The 21,942-nt window shown below is 38.5% G+C and overlaps 1 protein-coding gene across 1 annotated transcript in view; it reads left to right on the top strand.

The window, feature by feature from the left end:
- The window catches only part of LOC145980852 (uncharacterized), a 70,020-nt gene that overhangs the window by 8,036 nt on the left and 40,042 nt on the right, over positions 1-21,942 (top strand). Inside the window, exon 2 of the mRNA XM_083113934.1 lies at positions 3,411-4,023. Within this exon, the coding sequence (XP_082970060.1) occupies positions 3,411-4,023 (613 nt within the window). The remainder of the gene's footprint in view (positions 1-3,410; positions 4,024-21,942) is intronic.

Below are 21,942 nucleotides of genomic sequence, written 5' to 3'. Positions count from 1 at the left end.
CACACGGGCAGTTCATTGGATTAAACTGTTAAAATGATAATACAATTATTCAAATATTCTTCTTCAGAAACTCAAATATACAAAGTCGATATAAATTGTATATATAGTATATATCAATGTGCACCTATTAACAACAACATTATTTTTAATTATTTTCATATTTATTTCTTCAACGTTTAAAACATTTGTCAAAATATGTTTCAATTTTAAAGTTTTGAGACTACATATAATAAATTATTGCCAAATACAACATTTCTTGTGTAATATATTATGAAGAATTGAATGATTGATTTGATTTACTTCGCTTTGTGCCACTTTTTGGCTAATATGCGAAGATGGGGATGAGTGATATGGTGAAACTGATGAATGGACACTCACAAACATCCATGCCCAAAGAAGATATCATTATTGTAATAAGAATATGTGACAAAATAAAGCATAAATACTTTTTTTCAAAATGCGTCCAAGTAATATAATGAAATGCTTAATTGTTGATTTGATTATGTAAATAATGCAAAAGGTTTACTAAACCAATAGCAAAGGTTTGGACTCGTTAAACCCTCCCCCATATACGGGCATGTATCTTTCTTTTGTCGTTAAATCATATCGTCATCACAATTAAGAAACTTACAAACAGGCATGGTTAAGGAGCATTCCATTTTCACGGGTGGGAAATTTAAGCAACATTTTTCTCACAGTTTCTGTACAATGTATTATGAAACTAAACACTGTTGATTTAACACAACTACCCTTAAAATACTTTCCCGGATTCATAGCTATAAGTGAACAATTTTGTGTCATGGGTGGGACGGATAAAACACTTCCTCTTCACTTAATAAGAAATTTGTCTTAATTTCTGTGAATTTTGAAATTTTTTTAAAATAAATTGTTTAAGACAAAGAGAGAAGGTAACTGGCCTTTTAATATTTTAGTGGAGTTGACGAGGTAATTTAACGGTTAAAGGCAGGCTTACGGGATTAGCTCGGACAGTCCTGGTTTTTCAGTCCTGTCCGGGGTGATGTCCGGGATTGCAAAATATCCGGGGTTTTGAGAATCTGAACATGAAAATAGCTACCGGTATTGAATATTCACGACAAGAATTTATGACCGGCAAGGATCGATCGATTATAAGGATCGATTATACATTTTCTTTCTTCGAGATATCGACTTCCGAGCGGTTCCGTTTCCGTACTTACGTGAGCGCAGTGATGTGCGTCTACGCGTAAACAACGATAGTCTATATTCTACACGTAGACTATTTTATACACGTAGATTACGTAATCTATGTAAGCAACATGGCGAAAGGTGATAACTTAGAAAAGGGCGCCGTGTAATTAAAATAAAATTATACTGCGTATCAGTTGCTGATGTGTGAGGAGAACTTTTCATACTCTTTCTTCCAAATTCGAACAATTTCTCACCTAGAAAGAAACCTAATATAGGAAATATTCTAGTGTTTTATGGGAAAAAGACCACTCTTGCCTCACAACTGCCATCTGTTGTTGTTTTTTCATACTATTTATCTTCTTACATAGTTGATAAGAAGAGAAGAGAAATTTTGTTATAAATAGGATTCTTTTCATTTCGTTAGGAACCAATATAGTTGAAAATGTAACTTTCCTTTCGTGAAACTATTGAAAATTAATTTTAATGCACTTTAGATTGCCTACGTTGTCTATGTAAACTACAAGCCAATGTAATCTACGCGTAGATTACGTGTAGACAACGCATGTAGACGTAAACTTATAGTCTACGGCACATCACTGCGTGAGCGTCTTGGTGGTCTTGCAAGCGTGTGAGGTAACTCGTCTACACGTTTTCGATACAAGGAACATCTGCTCCAGTTGAGAAAGTGTTTTCAATTACGAGGAATATTTGGTCAGCAGAAAGAGGTAGACTTCTAGTATCCACTGTTAAACATCTGCTGAATGTTAAAATTAATTCAGAACTTTCATGTTGTGAATTTTATGATGTTATTAAACAAACAAGCTATTACTGAAAAAAGTCATGTCTAGTGTTCAACTGAGTCAACTAACAGAACAGAGAGGCTTCCTAAACATCAGAAAATGTATTATTCAATTAAAGATTTGAAAATTAATTGATTGATTTTAGGAAATGATGTTAATATTTTTTCTTGTACATTATACAGGGTGTCCCACGAACGGCGCAACTGGGAATTAAGAGTGGCGTTACTTTGTAACCGAAACCTGTACATACATAAGTCATACACCAAATGTTAGCCCTGTCCAAGTAGATATTTTTAAACATAGAAACAACAAACGGGGTGCAGTGTTGTTCATGCAGTGTTGCCAAATGTAAGTGAAAGTATAAATTTATTTTTCCACAAAGCATGGAAAATTGCATGTCAAACATTCGTACGGAAATTTGGACGTCAATTTCCGCCTTGGGTAGGTGGACTATTTCGCCATCTATAGTTCAGAGAAGAAAACCTATCGTTTTCGCGTGAGTGTTACCTACTCCTGGCACTTTTTTCACCATAATTTTCATTTTCTTTTTTCCTGTTTCCAGTATTTCCATGTCATAGACCATCACTAAACACACCTTTTGTTGCCTTCAAACATCAACAGTATTGCCACTGTACCTCACAATTTTTTTATAACACCCATTTGGACCGGTACGCCTTTACGAGGCATTTCAGGATTGGCTATAAGGGAAATCGGTTTTCTTCTCTGAACTATAGATGGCGAAATAGTCCACCTACCCAAGGTGGAAATTGACGTCCAAATTTCCGTACGAATGTTTGACAAGCAATTTTCCATGCTTTGTGGAAAAATAAATTTATACTTTCACTTACATTTGGCAACACTGCATGAACAACACTGCACCCCGTTTGTTTTTTTATGTTTAAAAATATCTACTTGGACAGGGCTAACATTTGGTGTATGACTTATGTATGTACAGGTTTCGGTTACAAAGTAACGCCACTCTTAATTCCCAGTTGCGCCGTTCTTGGGACACCCTGTAGTTTAATATTCCAATAAAATGTTAAGGCTTTTATGTAATTTCAATTTATATTTGTAAAAACAAAAAATCAGCAGTAACGAGTTGATCGCGAATATGTCCTGGGTTGGACCCAAAAAATATGGTAAGCCTAGTTAGAGAAGATATTAACTATTTGGTGGAATGGGTGGGACACAATAGACAACAGAAGTAAATTGAAAAATTAAAATAACCTAACAATATGTCAAATACACTCTACCTTCTTATTTAATTATGAAGCTATAATACTTGACTTTTTATCCAAATGACAAGATAGAATTAAGTTACAGCAATTAATGTAATTTCAAAATTTAAGATTCAGGGGCACTCTGGAATGCCCCTTAATGAAATCATCCAAACAAAATAAGAATAAAAATGAAAAGTGAAATTTCTTTTGTTATTGCTTCCAGGTGTTTTTGGTTGTCCTCGCCCTCGCTTCCGCCTCCGAGGAAAAGAAGAAGCAGGAGAAGAGAGGCCTGTTAGGGTTAGGCCTGGGGTATGGCGACTTGGGGTATGGTGCCTTGGGGTATGGCGGCCTCGGGTATGGAGGTCTAGGTTACGCCGGCGGATTCGGGTATGGCCTGGCTGCGCACGCTCTACCGGTGGCGTCCAAGACCATCACTGTAACCAACCACGTCCCAGTACCAGTCCCTCACCCAGTTGCGGTCCCAGTAGACAAGCCAGTTGCAGTCCCCGTCCCACATCCAGTCGCCGTCCCTGTAGAGAAGCCTTACGCTGTACCCGTACCGCATCCAGTTGCTGTACCGATTGAAAAACCAATCGCTGTTCCCGTTGAAAAGCCTGTACCTGTCCCAGTTCTCCATCCAGTAGCCGTGCCATATGCCAAGCCTGTCGGAGTACCGATCCCCAAGCCATATGCTGTTCCAGTGCCGCAGCCAATTGCAGTTCCAGTGAAAACGCCAGTAGCAGTTCCTGTACCGCATCCGTTTCCTGTAGCCACTAAAACCATCGCTGCACCATTAGTTGGTCTAGGAGGATATGGTTTGGGATATGGCTACCATGGCTAAACCAGTGCTTCTTCTAGGTGAACTGGAATTTGTGAAGAGTGTACATTTCAGTAGGTATAGCTATATTTTTTCTGATATTCTCTTAAATGTATAGTGTGTGTAGGTACTAGTTACATGATACTACTACGTGTATCAAAAAGTAAGATGAATTTTCGATTTATTGAAAAACGTGCATACAAAAAAGAAATGAAACTGTAGTATGTTTGACACAAGGCATCACACTAAAATTCCACATAGGTACCACTGCCTTCGTGGACATATCGTGTGTGAAAGTTCGGCCCCCCTATCCCTCGTTTCTATCCGGCCCTCTGGATTTCTTCCTGCTTTAATCTCTCAATCTCTTCTTTCACCTCACCTTGGGTGCCAAGCGAGCAGATTATATTTGCGCCGGAATTACAAAAGGGGGGTTTCACATAACAATTTTTATTTTTATGTCCCTGGTTCGTTTACACATGTACAGACAGTGAATATACAACTTGTTAAATGGACAGTACCGTAGTTTTTTAAATCATAACATTCTAGTAGGATATATTGGTTTATTATACGTAGTTATATACATATTTTACACAGCGTTTCCATGTGTGTCTTGCATAGACCAAATTAACAAATCTCTAAATCAATATAATTGCGCACCTATGGCATAACCATTGGCACTTCCATTACCGCAGAGTTAGCATAACTATCTCTGCGGGCCTACTCTCAGCTTAAATGATATTCCGTTCATTACAAATGTGTTTCCTTACGCCTTCACTCCTTCTTTTGGGCATCAATTAATCAATACGGACTTTTTCTAAAAGGGGACTTGGGACAGCAACAGGGGCTGGCTTAACCAGATGCTACATTATTATATCCAGTTTAGCCACCATAAGTGGACTAAACTTGAGGAGACATTCCTCGTCGTCGATCAATGGGGAAACACTGTTTTTTGCTAAAGCCCACTGGCCCTTTTTATAGCCGGGGTAAACGTTCGTGGACGTGGACCCCGTAGCGTTGAAAAGTTCCACTGCAACGGTCTTTTGAAAGACAGCTAGCTCCCCCAACCGGGGAGGTAAAAAACTGGAGAATCTAACATCCAGCAAAGCACAATCCAATAAGCACATACACTTACCTGCAATAATAACATAAAAGTACACTCATGGAAACATATTACTTAACCCTACACCTTGTAGCTGGCCAGCAATTAATTAACATATTACCAAAACCAGTAATGGTCAATCCGACCATTACACGTGTGAGGTGCGTCAGGGAAATGCCCATTCGGTGGTGTTTTTGGTCGTCACTCAGATTTTTGGGCACCCAGCGCACACACACTTTCCTGAAGCCAAGTTGGTCATGGACGATACTCCTCACTGAACCATATGAGATGTTCAATGCATCAGCAATGACATGCAACCTGACTCTTCTGTCTTCACGAATCATCGCATCCACGTCTCACACATTGCTGTCGGTGATGGACGTTGCTGGTCTGCCACTTCTGTCATCATCTGTCACACTACTCCTACCACTTGCAAATGAGTTACACCACACATACACTTGTTTCTGCGACATAACACTCTCTCCATAGACCTCCAACAATTCTTGATGAATTTTAGATGGTTTCTTTCCCTTGACCCATAAAACACGAATAACACTGCGCACCTCCTCCTTGGAGTAATGTTCAAGTCGTTGCGCCATCTTTGAATTGCTCTAGGTACCAGACGGGTTGACGTAGAAGACTGTACTTGCCGTCAGACTTGCATCACCTTGGTATCTCACACATACAAAAAAAAAATATTAGCTACACAAAAAACTCTGGGTTTTACAGACAAATTCACCTTACTTTTTGATACTTTTGTGCTGAATGTTCATGTTCAGTAACAGTGGCGAGCCCAGGGGGTTGGAGGGATGGTGTAGGTCATACCCCCCCCTTTTGGTCCAGGATTCCTAAAAAAAAAGTCAAAGGCAGGAGAAAGTGACGTAATGAGAACCGACTACTAAAAAGGATAACCCCTCCCTTTCGAAACTCCTGGGCACGCCACTGTTCAGTAAGGTCTGAAAAGTTGGTCGAAATCTGCGGGGATCCTAATTGGGGCTGGTACACTCAACGGCAAAAGTAACAGGAACCATATTGTTCATCACGATTTTCATTCAATTTTTTTCAACGATGTGGCGATCATGAATTGAAATAAAAACGTCAATAAGCAGGGGACAACATCTACATCGTATCAACATAACTCCATTCATTAAAACAAGACAAGATATAGAATAATTGTAGAATGAAAATAGCGATGGTCAATTTGGCTACTATTTCTTATGCTGTTGGGTGTACAGTTTAAAGTAGAACTATGGCCATGTCCGAATTGACATCTGCTTCCATCTAGAGCATCATTACAGTCCGAATTCGCGGTGGAGTTGGAGGGAAGAGGTGGACAGCGTAACAAGGATACCCTTCAACTCGCTGTACTCCTAAGCTCGGCAGCCATATTGGAACCAGTCTTGCCACATGAAGGGAAATTGGAACCAAATTTTGAACCAAAGGGGATGAAAAATATCAAAATTCCATGGAAATTTTAAGACACCAAACTCAAAAATAGTACAGATTATGTACTATTTATTACTATTATTTTTAAAGGTTTTTAGTGAAGGGGAAAACAGTGCAAAAAGGGAAATTTTGCACATTGGAAAGGGAAATTATGCCCTCAGATTATGGAAACACTGATTGGAACTTTCGCTTTGTACAGGCAATGTTTACTGAACAGGCGATGTAAAAACTTAGCATTTCTTGCACATTTTATCGATAAGACTGTGTTTATAAAATTCCAAAGGAAGAAATTACTTGTCAAATTGGCAGTTAAGTAGTGATTAGGTGAAGAAGATATAAATGTTTGGTTGGCGTCTGCCATATGCTTTCTGTATTTTGCGTCTGCATCTCAGACCTCGGTGGGTAACGTTCGAACTGACACCTGGCGGGAGAAATGGCAACTGTACTTCCCGGGACCTTTTCGATTCGAACTTACGGTACAACAAAACAACCGGTAAGAACATATCGGTGCTAGTGCAAATTCGGACACGGGCCGATCCACTGTGCGCCGTGCGTCCCACGGCGTTGAACCCGGAACCCTTGAATATTGGCCACTACACCATCGAGAGGGCCTTTAAAAATAAATCATCATAGCTTTATTAGATATTTCAACTCTATGGTTTTAAAATAAGAATTATGATGCTAGAAACTTGCAACAGTGTTGCATACTTCGTAAGCTTAGATGATCTGGAAAATAACACGTGTTTTTCTTAACAAAATAACGTTATTTAAAAAAAAAACACAAGAATATATTCACATGAGAACTGGATGTCACTCAGGGTATGGGAAATCCTTCCTCGTTCGTTGTTAAATAAAATCAAATTCAACTTTCCATGGCTCGACTGTTGGCACTAAATTATAACTACTCATAATTCATCTTCTCAAGCTTTTAAAACAGTAAATCGTAATTCATACTTTCTCACTTTTGTCAACTACACTCAAAACTAAAAGATCAAACAAAACACACACCACAACCCTTATGGCAATGAGTTTCACAAGATGTGCATATAAAGGTAAGTCACTATTCTCTGACATTATCAGGAATAGAAAATATTGAACACACACATCAATCACATGCCAAGTTAGAGAGATTTAAAAAATAACAATAATAAATATTTGTCCAACGAGAGAAGACGTACTTAAGTTGTTACCACAACAACAACAACAACGAAATCAATCTAAACAAAGTTCTAAATTGGGCTCATCCATAGATACATATACGTTAGTCATAAAATACGCTCGTACAAATTTTAGTGGTTTATTTAAGTATCTTTATAATACGCTCTGTATTCCCACACGAACGGCTGACATTGAAATTAGCCAACAAGATATTTCGCAAGTCCCGTGCATTTTCTTACATCAACTTCGTTCTTAGAATAGATAAAGTATAGACAATTTACGCAAATCTCCAACTCTAGTTCGTTTTTAACATTCTTATATTCCAGATGAGAAGTGAGAAGAAAGGCAACAGATGGACGTGCAATCAGCCAGATTAAATGATGTACGCAGGTCAAAACATACAAAGTTAATTTTTCTCAGCACTGCTCAAATAACTGTCTCAGATCTCTGTTCTAAGAGGGGAAATATGTTGACTCTTTGTATTTCATGTAATACTATTTTTGTACTTTAATAATAAATCTTATTTATACAATATGTACATGCATGCTTTGGTTAATTGAACATACCTTGATCAGTGGCGTTCCAATAAGAACGTAAAGGTGTTCACTTCACATTGCAACATGGAATGAAGCGTTATGGGGGTGTGGAGGTATGGGCCTACACCACGATCTTGACCATTCTATGGAGCTGATGTGATCAGCATCGTGCTCCGTTATTAGGGGGTGGAAGGTGAGAGGGCATGACTTTCACCCGGCTGTTAAAACTTAAGAAAGAAATGAAGGTAGGCATAAAATGTAGGCTTAGTATTTTACAAATATGTCCGGTATCATATCCATCCCCCACTTTCCTCTCTCTCCTATAAACTCATTTTTCCTTCTCCTCTAGCAATCAAGGTCTCCCCTGTTCGATTCCTGGTGGTTCGAATCCCACTTCAAGCTGTATACTAGAGTCGACCACTTTCGCTCGCTCGAGCCTCCCACCCTCGATATTATACATTCAAATATAATTTAATGTGATAATAACCGTAGACACACATCTGCCTTGGTAGTTTCAGCCCACAATCATCTATCAAATGTTCACATATCATTGTGTATTGGTACGGTAGACAAAAATTCAGTTTAACATGGAGATGATGGCTATGTTCGTTTGTTTTGCTGCATTTTTCACTTTAAGATCCATATTTTACAGCTCACTCCTATAGACAAATTACGGTTGGTTATATGTGTACTACTGCCCTTCGAGTGTATACCGCTCGATAACTGTTCGCGCGTTATTCGCTCGAACGAAGCAGCTCTCGATTCCGTGCGCTATCTAGCGTCAATCTTACGAACTATTTGGCGATCGAGCGAAACCCTCTTCCTGCGCACTCTACTGTATACTTTCTGTTTCTAGTACACTATGAGCCTTAAGTGAGCTTAAAACTAACTTCATTTCTTGCCTTTTCCTATCTATGGCTAACTACTTATACCTTTCTCCTACTCCTTCTTTGCTTGTATATCTTTTGCTCTTTGTTTGTGTCTCTATCTATCCTCTATTCCTCTAACTTTGGTTTTGGTTATTTAGCGTCGTTCATCTGCCACTTTTGGCTAATCGCGACGATGAGGATGAGTGATTAACTTGATGAAGCGACACTCACAATGAACACCCAAGGCCAGGTCTGAATTCGAACCCGGATCCCTGGCGTTATAGCACCCTGTGCTAACCACTCCGTCACGGATGTCTACACTATGTCTCTTTCATCCCTATCTCTATTTATATTTTATATTAAACGTTTAACATTTTTTCGTCATCCTATTTTACTAAGTAGAAAAAACTAATTTTTATCGATTATTTGTTTATTTATGAGAGCAAAGGTAATCGATCAACGCGACACATAAATTTCAATAAACGAATGATCTGCATGTCTGCATTACTATATTCATTCCTAAACCCAGTAAATAAAGTTACAGCTTTCTTGAATTAGATTGCATTATCGTTTCTAGCATCGACAATATCCACAGAAAAAATATGCATAAATCCATGACAGAATATCTTAAAAAAAAATCTTCTTTATTTATTGAATTCCTTCCGGTGGGCAAATGTATGGTATAAGGAAATTTTAGCTGAGCGATTGCCCACCCTAGCGGCAACTCTGATAATTGCCCACCAAGTTGGCACATTCTTCTAAATATGCTGTTATTTCTTTTTAATGTTTTGCAGTGTTATCAGATACTGCTTCAAGATGACTCTGAATTTTACTAATATTTAGAACCTTCCTGAAAATACATTAGAGCCAAAGAATTGCAAACAAAAGGTAGGATTTGAAAGGACATAAATGAATTAGTTGTAATAAGTATCTCTAATATATTTTATGTTTATTGCAATTGTTATAACTAAACAACCTTACTGACTTCTTTAGTAATGAAAGTAGATTTTGGTTATAAGTTAAAGTACACAGATAAGAGAGGTCATTAATAAGATGTAGTGTTATTAGTTGGCAAATATGAGAACTCAATGCTTATGCTTCGAAGGCATCGTGGTCTTTTGTCTGACGCCATTTGAAGTGAACAACGAAGCTGAGAGCACGCCGAATTATTTGCACATTTTTGAATATTTATAGTGATTTTTTTTTACGAAAAGTACAGTTGTAAAGTTAAGCTACAACAAATTTAATATTAATTGAATCAATTTGCTGACAAAATATTACATATAATAGGAAAGATTACTAAAACAGAAGATTACAATTTTGACCTGGAGCGACCATTTTATATTTCTCAATTTTGTTCCCAAAGAAGAGATAGCTAGGGATCATATTAAGAGATAGTATCTCTTGCTTAGAATCTTTGTTTTTAATACAGGGTGTTTCATAAATACTAGAGGGTTACAAACATTTATTGCAAGTAAAGTACTGAACTTACGTTAATGAAACCAGAATAGAACGATCGAGGAACGCAAACAGTTTGTGCGTTCTCTGTTTTGTTAAGCAGAGAGTTCATATCCTTGCCGCTAGGCGACACTCAAATCTCAAACACCACTCACAGTGTTTTGTGCAATGTTTTGGTCCCCAAGATCACCGGACCTAACACCGTGTGACTTCCTTTTGCGGGGTTTCATCAAAAACAGGGTATTCGTCTCACCGATGCTGCGTGATATCGCAGAACTAAGGGAGCATATCATCGCAACGATATACACTACAGACAGGCCCGTGTTGATGCGAGTGTTACAAGAACTAGACTATCGTGTTGAAAGAAAACCTTAGGTAATAACTGTTAAAAATATTAAATTCAATGCTCCATTATGAAGAAAAACCCTTCGATGACGAAGAACCTTTCATTTGTACTACTTGCTCCAAACAGCGCAAATATCAAAAGAAGTGGTCGCAAACTAATTATATAAGTTAATCAACTTAACATTAAAATATTTAGAAAAACAAACACTTTAATTTTACTTGGAAAATGTCAACAAATAAACAATTTTGAAATGTTCCTAAAATTTATTGAAGTATATATGATAAGAATTCCTTCAGTTTTGAGTTCAATAGTGACAAATGTTTGTTTATGCTTACAAACAAATGTAAAAATGCACTTATCTCTTATTTGGAACTCCTGTCCAAAACACCACTCTTTCCCAATTATAAATAATAATAAAAATTATCTGTAAGTTTTATTGTAAATTCTAAAAATAGAGAAAATATACGTATTATACCGAATCAGATTAGAAATATCCATCTCCACCCTCATTCATAGGCAATTAACGAAAAGTGTGTCTTATTTTGGTATTTTACCTTATCTACTCTCTTTTTCCATTCGGGATAGGTTAGAAATCCGAAAGGGGAGAAAGTATCACTTACACAAAACGTGTTACAACGTTAAATGATATACATAGTACAAGAGAACTGAGTATGCAAGATGCAGACATTTCCGGTTTTCACCAAATGAGGACATGGCTTGTCACTTCATACGGGTAAATTTCTCCCATTTTTAAAATTCGATACAAAACAGGTCGATAATTACGCTTGGTCAGTATGAATGTGAAACCCTCTCATTGGTTACAATGAAGAGGGGAGGGATGACAGCCTCGTAGCTAGATATTTTGGCGGCCTAGGCAGAATTGTTGTTTAGCGCCCCCCGCACCAACATTATATGTGCGTGCCTCGATATTTTCTCATGGTTTGTACATCCTACAAATCTTGAAATGAGGAAACAAAGAAAAACTTGTTTAAAAGCGATGCAGGTTATAACACTGCAGTGGTCGCGAGAATCACAATAGCGATTCACTCGTTATTTTCACATGCTACTCATGGGCGTAGTTTGGTAGGGGCTAGCCCCCAGAGCCCGGCATTAGCCCCCGCCCAAACGCATGCGGCATATGCACACAATAATTACGGAAATAGAAACGTTGAACATAGAAAGGGAAATTGTAGCGAACCACATAGAATTTTTAAGGAATGTATACAGAAGAGCAAAAAAATAGCACTTAAATAAGGCAATTATATAATTTGTGTAATACCTTAGTTTCTTCCACGAAACTAATCGTACGTGCTTCTCAGTGTTTTGCCTTGCAGCAGTATTATTTGTTTATTACCATGAACACCGGGCTATCCAATAACAGTCTGGGCCTCCCCGGTGGCGCAGTGCTAGTGTCGTCGCCTTGCAATCAAGGGGTCCTGGGTTCGATGCCCGATGGAGGCACATAGTGGTTCGGATCCAACTTTAAACTGTAGGTCCAGTTCCAATTAGCCCACTTTAAACACCAACTCAAACAAACAAACAATAATAACATACTAAAAATATACTTTCTTCATCCTAAAGAAGGAGTGTGTTCTTTAATAAATTTGCACCAATCTGTAATAGTGCATTTATTCCTTTCACAAAAGTAACAGTCGGCATTCCATTTCTTTTGGATAAGATTATTTTGGGGATCATCTGTTTCCCAAGGAGAATGGCCATGATGGTTTTCATAATGGATAAAAACATGAATAATATTAGTTTCATTTAGCCCCATCCCCACCCCCACAAGTGGACGGACAAAACTACGTCTATGATGCTACTGCAGTTTGGCAACACTGTTGACCTTGGCTCCCAGTCTACGTTCCTGAAACAGTCCAGGGACTATGATCGTTCAGCCGTTATTTGTAATGTATCCATTGTTGCCTTTTTATTACAGCTCATATTTCAGTGGGGCACAATTGTGACCCACGCGATCATTGACAGGAGTGTTTTCGGGTACGTATAATAAACAATATAAGTACGTTATAAATCTGTTATAAATATACGAAGTGGTCCAGCAGACCACTCAAACCATATTTTTGAATTTTTGGGGGGAAACAATAGAACAAAAAGTAAGATCACATATCTATTTTTGGTTGGTTTCATCACATCCAAATAATAATGTGTTGAGATAAATAACTTACGATTCTTTATTAAGTGAACCAGAATACTTGAAAATGATATTTTCGCAATAAAGCCAGAGAAATTTTGAACAGTAATGCTTAAAAGCGATAATATTCTATGGATCATAATAGTGATCCGCGCAACCAATGACAGAAGTTTATTTTTTCTGCGCGACTTCGGCGTAAGATTCGTAGTTTGAATTTCCGTTTTAAAAATAGTTCAGCATATCTAAGGATATATTTGAGTTATTTCTTAGTGTTTGAAGAACATCTTTAAAACGTACTAGCCCGCTTGGGAAGAAACAATAACATACAGCAAATCCTATTTTACGCAGTGGCGGCCGGCGGCAACTATGATTGGTAGTGCCAACGTGATCAAGTAAATAGAAAAAAACCTCCGCAATGACCCCCCTCCCGCCCCCTCCTTTAGGTTGCGCCACTGGCCAAGATGTTTATCCTCGCTTGGTAACGTGGAAAACAGTGTGTGTTTAAGTAATAACGTACTAATCCGATTCATCTTCACTCACTAACCTATCTTTATACACTACAGGACACTTCCCTAAAAATATAACAATTACAAGAGGAAAGAAAAACAAATCCTATCACCTTCTCCTCCTCCATGCACACGTATTCTAACTGGATGTCGAAAATATCTTTGTTATGAAAAGAAATTGTCGAAATGCCAAAGGAAACTCGCATCATCATAGGATTTTTTACTTTTATATTTTTAAAAAAGTCTGGATGGCCCTCTTGGTGCATCTATCTATTATGGAAAATGTTCATTGAACTTTAGAAAAAGATTAGGTTCGTTTCTCCAAAAGTAGACAGTACTTTCCCAACGGGTCTTACAAACCAGTCGTATTTAGCGACTTTTTTTCTGAAGGTGGCAACTGTGTCGTGTCAATACTGCGAAAGTTCCCTCGCCGGGCCAGGCTAAGACTGGCACGGTTTCTTATGGGCTAACCCCGCCCCCTGCCACTTTGTTCTCAGCTCATGGTGGAAATGTTCCTCGCTGAGACTTCTTCAACCCTCTGCACGTGTCTCAACTTGGTTAGGTCCATGGGTTAGGCCAGCTCTTGGGCGGCACGGACTGTTGCCTCGCGAGGGTACGAAAGAAACAGCTGGCGATGCAGTGAGGAGGTTGGGGCGGTCGTCACGTCAGCTTGACCGACTGCAAGATTCGAATCTCCTTGTCTGTAAACTATCAATGTATTCATTTAACTTTACTTGGCGACGTATGCGTATCTTCTGAGGGTAGTGCCATGGCACGGCGGCTCTACCCCTTGAGCCGCCGCTGATTCTACGTAATTACACAATGCACACGTATAAGTCGATCCCCGCTGCAGAGTGGTTATAACTTGGCGCTACGGTGCCAGAGGTTCCGAGTTCGAATCAAGGCCTGAGATTTGGCGTGCTTCGTTAGTGCCTCTTCATCAGTTTAAAATCATCACTCATCGTCACGATTTGCCAAAAGTGGTAGAAAAGCGACGTAAAATAACCTAATCAAGCAAGCAAGCACGCACGTGTATACAGAATAAAAATAAATAAAGTGGAGATCGTAAGATACTCGGTGCACCCTTGCTTGTTTCTGGACCACAAAGCTCAAACAAATAACACTGCTGAGAGACATTTCATATTTATTGATTTTTAAGTCAACAAATGTTTATCATGTCCTAACTATCTCTGGAGCAAGGCAGCGCATAGCGGCAGAGAAGGAGGAAATCGAGTGGGCAGAGCGAAGCAGAACACGCTGCTGGGAGGGCTACAGCCTGACAAGTTAAGTCCCGATATGCGCAAATCGCTGCGGAGCACTTCCTATTACGTCATCCTCCCGACCACTCTTCTACGTACTGGTCTGGCCTTGAGACTACGAGTGGTGCCAACTCAGCAAAATTAAGCTAAAACAAATATTACAAACTATTTTTACTGTGTAGATTGACGGTGCCGGCTCATATCAGTTTATCAGTGATTCATTTGATTTAATCTGGTCTTTGAAAATGCGAGCGGTGCGCGGATCGTAAACTGTACTATTACGCATGCGCATTAACGTTTATAACGAAGATAAACTACTGGGGCAAATGACTTCATTTTCTGAATTCGACATCGAGCAGTGGCTTGTTTTGTTTTTATTTAAAGCCGAGTGGAGTGGGGGTTATTTTGTTTATCGTACAACAATTACTACGAGAAGGCAATCTGATAACACGCTTGCCTGTGTTCTTTTTTAAAGCACTGAAATGTTTTTGCTCTTTACTCTTGGCTGCATATTTTTGAAATGCAAAAATCAAATCATGCCGGGTATAACGAAATCCACAATCTGCTCTGGAAAGCCCCTTAGAGGACAGGCCAGAGAAATTGTTTACAATGTTGCAACATATTTGCGAAATCAGAAGGAGTTACATAAATTTAAGTATAATGGTGTCGAGTCCACAAGCGCCGCCACGGGAGTATCTAAATGGATGGTTTCTCAAGTTTTAAAAGAACTGGATTGGATTGATTTGTTGTTGTAAGTCAACTTTATGCACAGTAAGGCTAATCGGAACTGGACGTACAGTTTAAAGTGGGATCCGAACCACTGTGCATCTACTCGGAATCGAACCCGGGATCCCTTAATTACAAGGCGACGACGCTACCACTGCGCCATCGGGTAGTTCAAGTTTTTAAAGAAGGAAAACAGTCGTTGGCGAAAGGTGAGCTGAATTTATGTACTCCGACAGGTAGAAAACAGCCCAGGGAAAAGCGAATACAAATTTCGTTGAAAATCCTCAGACCATTCCGCTCCCTCCAGGTTGCAACACTGCGAACCAACGTCGCTGCAGAGAATGGAGTGGGGAAATGTGGTGTGAGCTGCGCAACAGCTATTTGCAGCGTCATGTTTTTTTTTAAACTTGTCAAGTTATAGTAACAACATTCACTTTTCCCCCTCCACGCAATCTCCTTCTTCTCACGTGTTCATTGGTGGAGACATCTCGCGTCTCTACTTGTGCAGAGACTTGTTTCTATTCGCCTGCTCCAGGCATTCCCATACTATAATAGCCCCTTCCAGTTCGCTGCACCTCTTGATACTATTTGTAGTGCATGTGTATCCCGGTGTCAGGCTGTTGCAAGGAAATTACGTTCAACCAAGTATAGGAATAGCAGCGTTGAAGTTCAGAAGATTCTGCTGCTTTAAACATTCATTTGATTAGTTAACACACACCACGTGATCATACACCACACGCTACACCGCTCCAGAACGCAGTGCAAACGGTGCAGACACCAAATACACTACTTGACACCATATCAACGAAGTAGACGAATCAGTGTTGCATAGGCTTACCATATTTTCTTGTGTCCAACCCAGAACATATTCGCGATCAACTCATTACTGCTGAATTTCAGTTTTTTTTTTTTACAAAAATAAATTGAAGTTACTTAAAAGCCTTAACATTTTATTGGAACATTATTAATGTTATTAATTATTATTATTGTTTCTCCACACCTCTAAGTATTAGGTACTACAATTGTGAAAATTGTCTACGCTTAAAAATAATTTTTGTTCCTGAACATCATTATTTTCTTTTAGAGTGCATAGGAATTCTTTGGCAAAAAATGGTATAAATTTATGGGTTCTTCATTCCTGAAGTTGACAAATTAATTGAGAATATGTCTGAAATACTTCTGTTGCTGTTATAGAATTAGCTTCCAATTTCAAAACTACATTATTAAATAACTGTAGAGAACCATGCGAAAACTTCAAATACAATTCACTTTCTGGATTAAAAAAAATCAAATAATAATTTTTGGCGTTTCTCACAAGAGAGGAAGTATGAGTTTAGCCCATCAAAAATGGCAAGAATTCTTTCTATTGCAGGCAACAAACTAAGGAAACTTGTGCTGCTATGGGATAATACTTTTTTGTTTACGTTAAATACACACTTTCTTTTGCCCATTGCCAAATGCAAAGCCCTTGTAAATACTTATAATTATCAAAAACGTGTAGACGAGTTACTTCACACGCTTGCAAGACCACGAAGACGCTCACGGAAGTACGGAAACGGAACCGCTCGGAAGTCGATATCTCGAAGAAAGAAAAAGTATAATCGATCCTTATAATCGATCGATCCTTGCCGGTCATAAATTCTGGTCGTGAATATTCAATACCGGTAGCTATTTTCATGTTCAGATTCTCACAACCCTGGACATTTTGCAATCCCGGACATCACCCCGGACAGCACAAAAAACCAGGACTCTCCGGGCTAATCCCGGACGTATGGTAAGCCTAGTGTTGCACCAACCAGACGCGAAAGTGCAGCGAACTAGAAGGGGCTATTGCTGCTGATTTCAGGATGTGTTCTCGTGCTTATCTAGAATGTATCCTCTTCTTGAGCTATGATATCTCTAGGTGCCTTTATGCCGAAGCTCTTAGGCATGTTATCTTAAGGTTAGACCATGGTGCCAAATCAACCAATGAACCTTGACATCTCACAAATTGATAATTACCAGTAAAGTTGACAAAACTGTAAAACTTCAGATTCATGTCGCCTCTTAGTTCTTGGGTTATTGACTTAGAAAATATCACAAACATTTGACATTTTGGGATCTTGCAACAGATGTAGAATTTGCTTGTTTGACGAGTCAGAACACAAAATTCATATTCTATCTTCTTAATGTACTTTCATTTGAAATGCAACATGAATGTGATGTATGAATTTTGAAATTTATCCAAAACTCAAGTATCAGAAAATTATTTTTGTGCGCGCAGTAAATAACTCAAGAAAGTACTTTGAGCATAGTTTCAATTGATTGTAAATTGTCATCATAATCTTTAAATTTACATTATGAAGTTTGATGTGACATCTATTGTCATATTTTAATATATTCTTGGCTCAGAATCCAGTTCGTTCAAAACATAATCAACACAAATTAGGCATGTAGAACAAACATTGCTAAAAAGAGATCTTTTCACCACGGGTGAAAATAGAATTCAGCGCCCCATGTTTGATGTACGCAAATATTCATAGTCCCTTAGTTTACTCTCTATTTTAATATACAGTAAAACCTCGTTAACCAATAAGCCGGACTTCGCTTAATCCGGACAGGCGAAAGGACAAAAAAAGAAGCAGAATGCAAGGTTTTAAATGCAGAGCCAGGTCCGTCGGACACATCATCATAATATGAGTATCGCGTATGTACAGTATTGCTTTACATTTACTGTACTGTATAGTGTATTTGGGCCTATGCCCTTTAAAAACACTATAATAAACGTGTTTTGTTGCTATAAACGGAGTTTTAATGCACTTTCTACTGTTCTTTTAGGTTATTTCAGTTAATCCGAACTTCCGTTTAACCGGTCAACTTATCCCCCATTAGTCAGGATTAACGAGATTTTACTGTATTAGCCGATCTCCGTGTTGAAGTGGTTAGAGCACGTCACGGATTGGAATCCCAGCTACGCATGGGTGTTTGTGAGCGTCCCTTCATCAATTCCATCACATCATCACTCATCCTCATCTTCACGATTAGCCACAATGGCTGAATTGCGAAGTGAAATAAACCAAATTAATCACTTAAATATAATAAAAGAAGGAACTATCAGAATATTATACTGAGCAGCATTAAATTGCTCATTGCGAGTACCAGATTTGTAGTTGATTAATTTTGTATTATTTTACTTCGCTTTTCTGCTACTTTTCGCTTATCGCGAAGATGAAAATGAGTGATGATATGATGAAATCGATGAATGGACACTCAGAAACACCCATGCCCAGGCCAGGATTCGAACCCAGTACCCCTGGCGTCGTATCGCGCTGTGCTAACCACTCAGAATTGATGGCTTTGAAGTACAGAAGACACGAGTCTGTCGTAATTTCTATCTCCAGCCCCAGCAAAGAAAACATTTGTTGGACTGAAGGTGAGAGAAGAGGTGTTCTCTATACACGACACATAGTGTTGATTGATTTGGTGCTGTATGTCCACTTTACGCACATTAAGGCTCATCGGGACTGGACCTACAGTTTAAAGTGGGATCCGAACCACTAAGTGCCTCCACCGGGTATCGAACACGGGATCCCTTGATTACAAGGCGACGACGGAGAGGCCCTAGTGTATAATAAGAAGCACTATGCAATAAAAGAGTAATTGTCACTAACATTCAGACATGTATTAGATTAGAATGGCACACCTGCATGGTATGTAGTGTTGCTCACGGGACGGGACATGTCCCGTCTCGTCTCGTGTCTCGTCTCGTTTTCGAGACGAGACACGAGACGGGACAAGCCTTTTGAAATTCGAGACGGGACGAGACGGAATGCCTTTCTCGTCTCGTTTTCGAGACGAGACACGAGACGGGACGGGACGGCTTTTGAAAAGTCTCGTCTGGTCTCGAATGTCTCGAAAAAATAAAAGCAAAATATTTAATCAGTTGCAAATACTTGTTTGCTTGGAAAAAGGTATTTCAATTAGAAACGTTGATAAGCGCGTGTTAAGTCAAAAGAAGACTATTCTAGAGAGAGTAATGAATGAATGAATACCTAAACTTATTTTCAATACTCTTTCGAAACACAGGGTTACTCCCCATTTTTATTTTTCAATTTATTCCAGGTTAATAACTTTATGTTACGATAGTACTCCAGATACTAATACAATTCTGAATAACATCAAGTAAAAGGGCAGGTAGAGAAGGTGGAAGGAGGGGCCAAAAGATCGTGGAGTATCTGAGTCCGAGATTTATCTTGTAAACATAGTCTCAGCTCTATAGGTTGGAAAGATAAACGGACCGACGGATAGGGTTTATTATTATTATTTAATTTTTACATCAAAGGGTGTACAGAAGTGAATGTTATTAGGAAGTAGGAAAAACATTGGGGGAAAAATGTCAGTACAAATTGATAAGGAGTTGTTGGGAAAGTTATTAAGGAGTCCAAGATATTAGCAAGACCAAGAGAAAGAGATAATTAGGGACAAATAATCTTGCATTATCCCACTCCGAACAGCTGAGAGCTAAAGAGGAGGAGAAAATACGGGTATTATGGAAAGAAGTAATTTGGTGATTTTAGTGTTTACAGGGAACCATGACAAGATTTTACCACGTGATTATTTGCACGGGTTGCGAAATTTTTAGAATCGGGATTGGAACTACAGTTTAAAGTGCCTCCACTGGGTATCGAATCCAGGACCAAAGGTGATCGAAGAAAACCCGACACTCCATGTCAGTTGTTGTGGATTCATCGCGGTTTCTTACTATTCAGGGACTTGAATTTCGAGATGATGAGTCTGGGAAAACCTTAACAAAGGGAATTTCTTCGATACTCTTGAAGTTAATGAGGGGATATTATTTGGAAATGTATTGAACGTGAACCTTAAAATGCAAATTACACTTAAAATTCGATTCAAAACATATCGCGTGCAGGTAAAATAACGCTTATTAGGATTTGCTACTCTTCAATCATTGGATGCAGGTTTGTTCTTTCTCGTACATATCAAAATCGAAGAACTTCTTCCCATGAACCCCATAGAGTAAGAGTAAGTAATGCCAGGGTCAGAATATTTCTTGAATTATGAGATAACTGTAACCTTTGTCTGATTTTTTTATCCTGTGATAACATTTCCCTGAAAGGTGAAACACAAATTTTGCCCAAAACTCTTCAGCATTACGAAGATGGTTGTCCTTAAAATCTTTGAAAAGGCTTTCTCGAAACAGGATGCTGGATGCAAACTGCCTCATTTGACTGTTCTTGCCATTGAGAAGAAATGACAAGTCCTGGACGTACCAAAGGTGGGCAATGTGTTCTCCAAAGCACATAGAGCAGAATTCTCCTACAGGAGAAGTGCCTCACATTGTTTCTAATACTTAAGAAGATTCATTTCTTCCAACGTCACGTTTATTTTGCAAGAAAATTAAACTCTTCGAAGCATTTTTTCGTCATTTATATTAATATCTTATAACTAAAATATTTATATCAGTAGTTTCATCTCAAGAAAGACGATGAATTATAAAATTATGAATGTCTTCCAATACTGAAATAGGCCGCTAGAGACAACGCAACTTATCAATAAAAAAGAATTAATGTCTTTATTAAAACGAATCATGTTGGAGATAAACTCGTAATCAAGAAGTAAATTTAGGCAGTAAACGTCCACTCTAAATAAAAGACAAACACAAAACACCATACATGAATATAATAATAATAATAATAATAATAATTATTATAATTATTATTATAAGTATTATTATATATGTATATATATATGTGTAGTGTTTTCTCGCGTTTTAATGTGACTGCCCCCTTACAATATTTTGTTGCCAGCCTTCCGCCCCCCCAGTCACATTTCCCTGGCTCCGTCACTGGTTGGAAGTAAATTTATTAGGACGAGGAAAGTAACATTAGCTGTTGACAGTGTTGCACCAAAGGACGTGATGTGTGCTACTGTTTGTATAAATTATAGGAAATTTAAGCAAAAAATTATAATTGTTGAGACTTGAGAGTTGTTTCCTTCATTTGATCGTAGGAAGAGGTTTTCTGAGACAGAGTGGGATTATTTTACACATACATGAGAAAGGGTGGTTGTTTAAAGATAGTGACGTATTTCGCACATTTTTTCAAAGTTCAGATAAATCGAGAATTTAGCCTTACTCTTATGAAAAAAAAATAACGCTGTACAGGGAAAGAATAACTCTTCACATTTCTCGCACCTGGTGGGATGCAACCCACATGCACAAGAGTATTGCAGGAAGTCTATGAACGAGGATGAAGAGGGATATGTGAAATTTGACTTAGCTGCGGGTGAATTAGTGGGTTCTAATATTCTTAAGGTTGATATTGGGTTTTAAGTCCACTTGATTCATAAATAGGCTAAATCGCGAACCGACCTACAGTTTAAAGTGC

The sequence above is a fragment of the Lepisma saccharinum genome, chromosome 28 (assembly GCF_977018435.1).
Source record: "Lepisma saccharinum chromosome 28, izLepSacc3.1, whole genome shotgun sequence".
Taxonomy (NCBI): domain Eukaryota; kingdom Metazoa; phylum Arthropoda; class Insecta; order Zygentoma; family Lepismatidae; genus Lepisma; species Lepisma saccharinum.
Note: the sequence above shows the minus strand (reverse complement) of the source record. Positions and strands in the feature narration are given on the sequence as shown.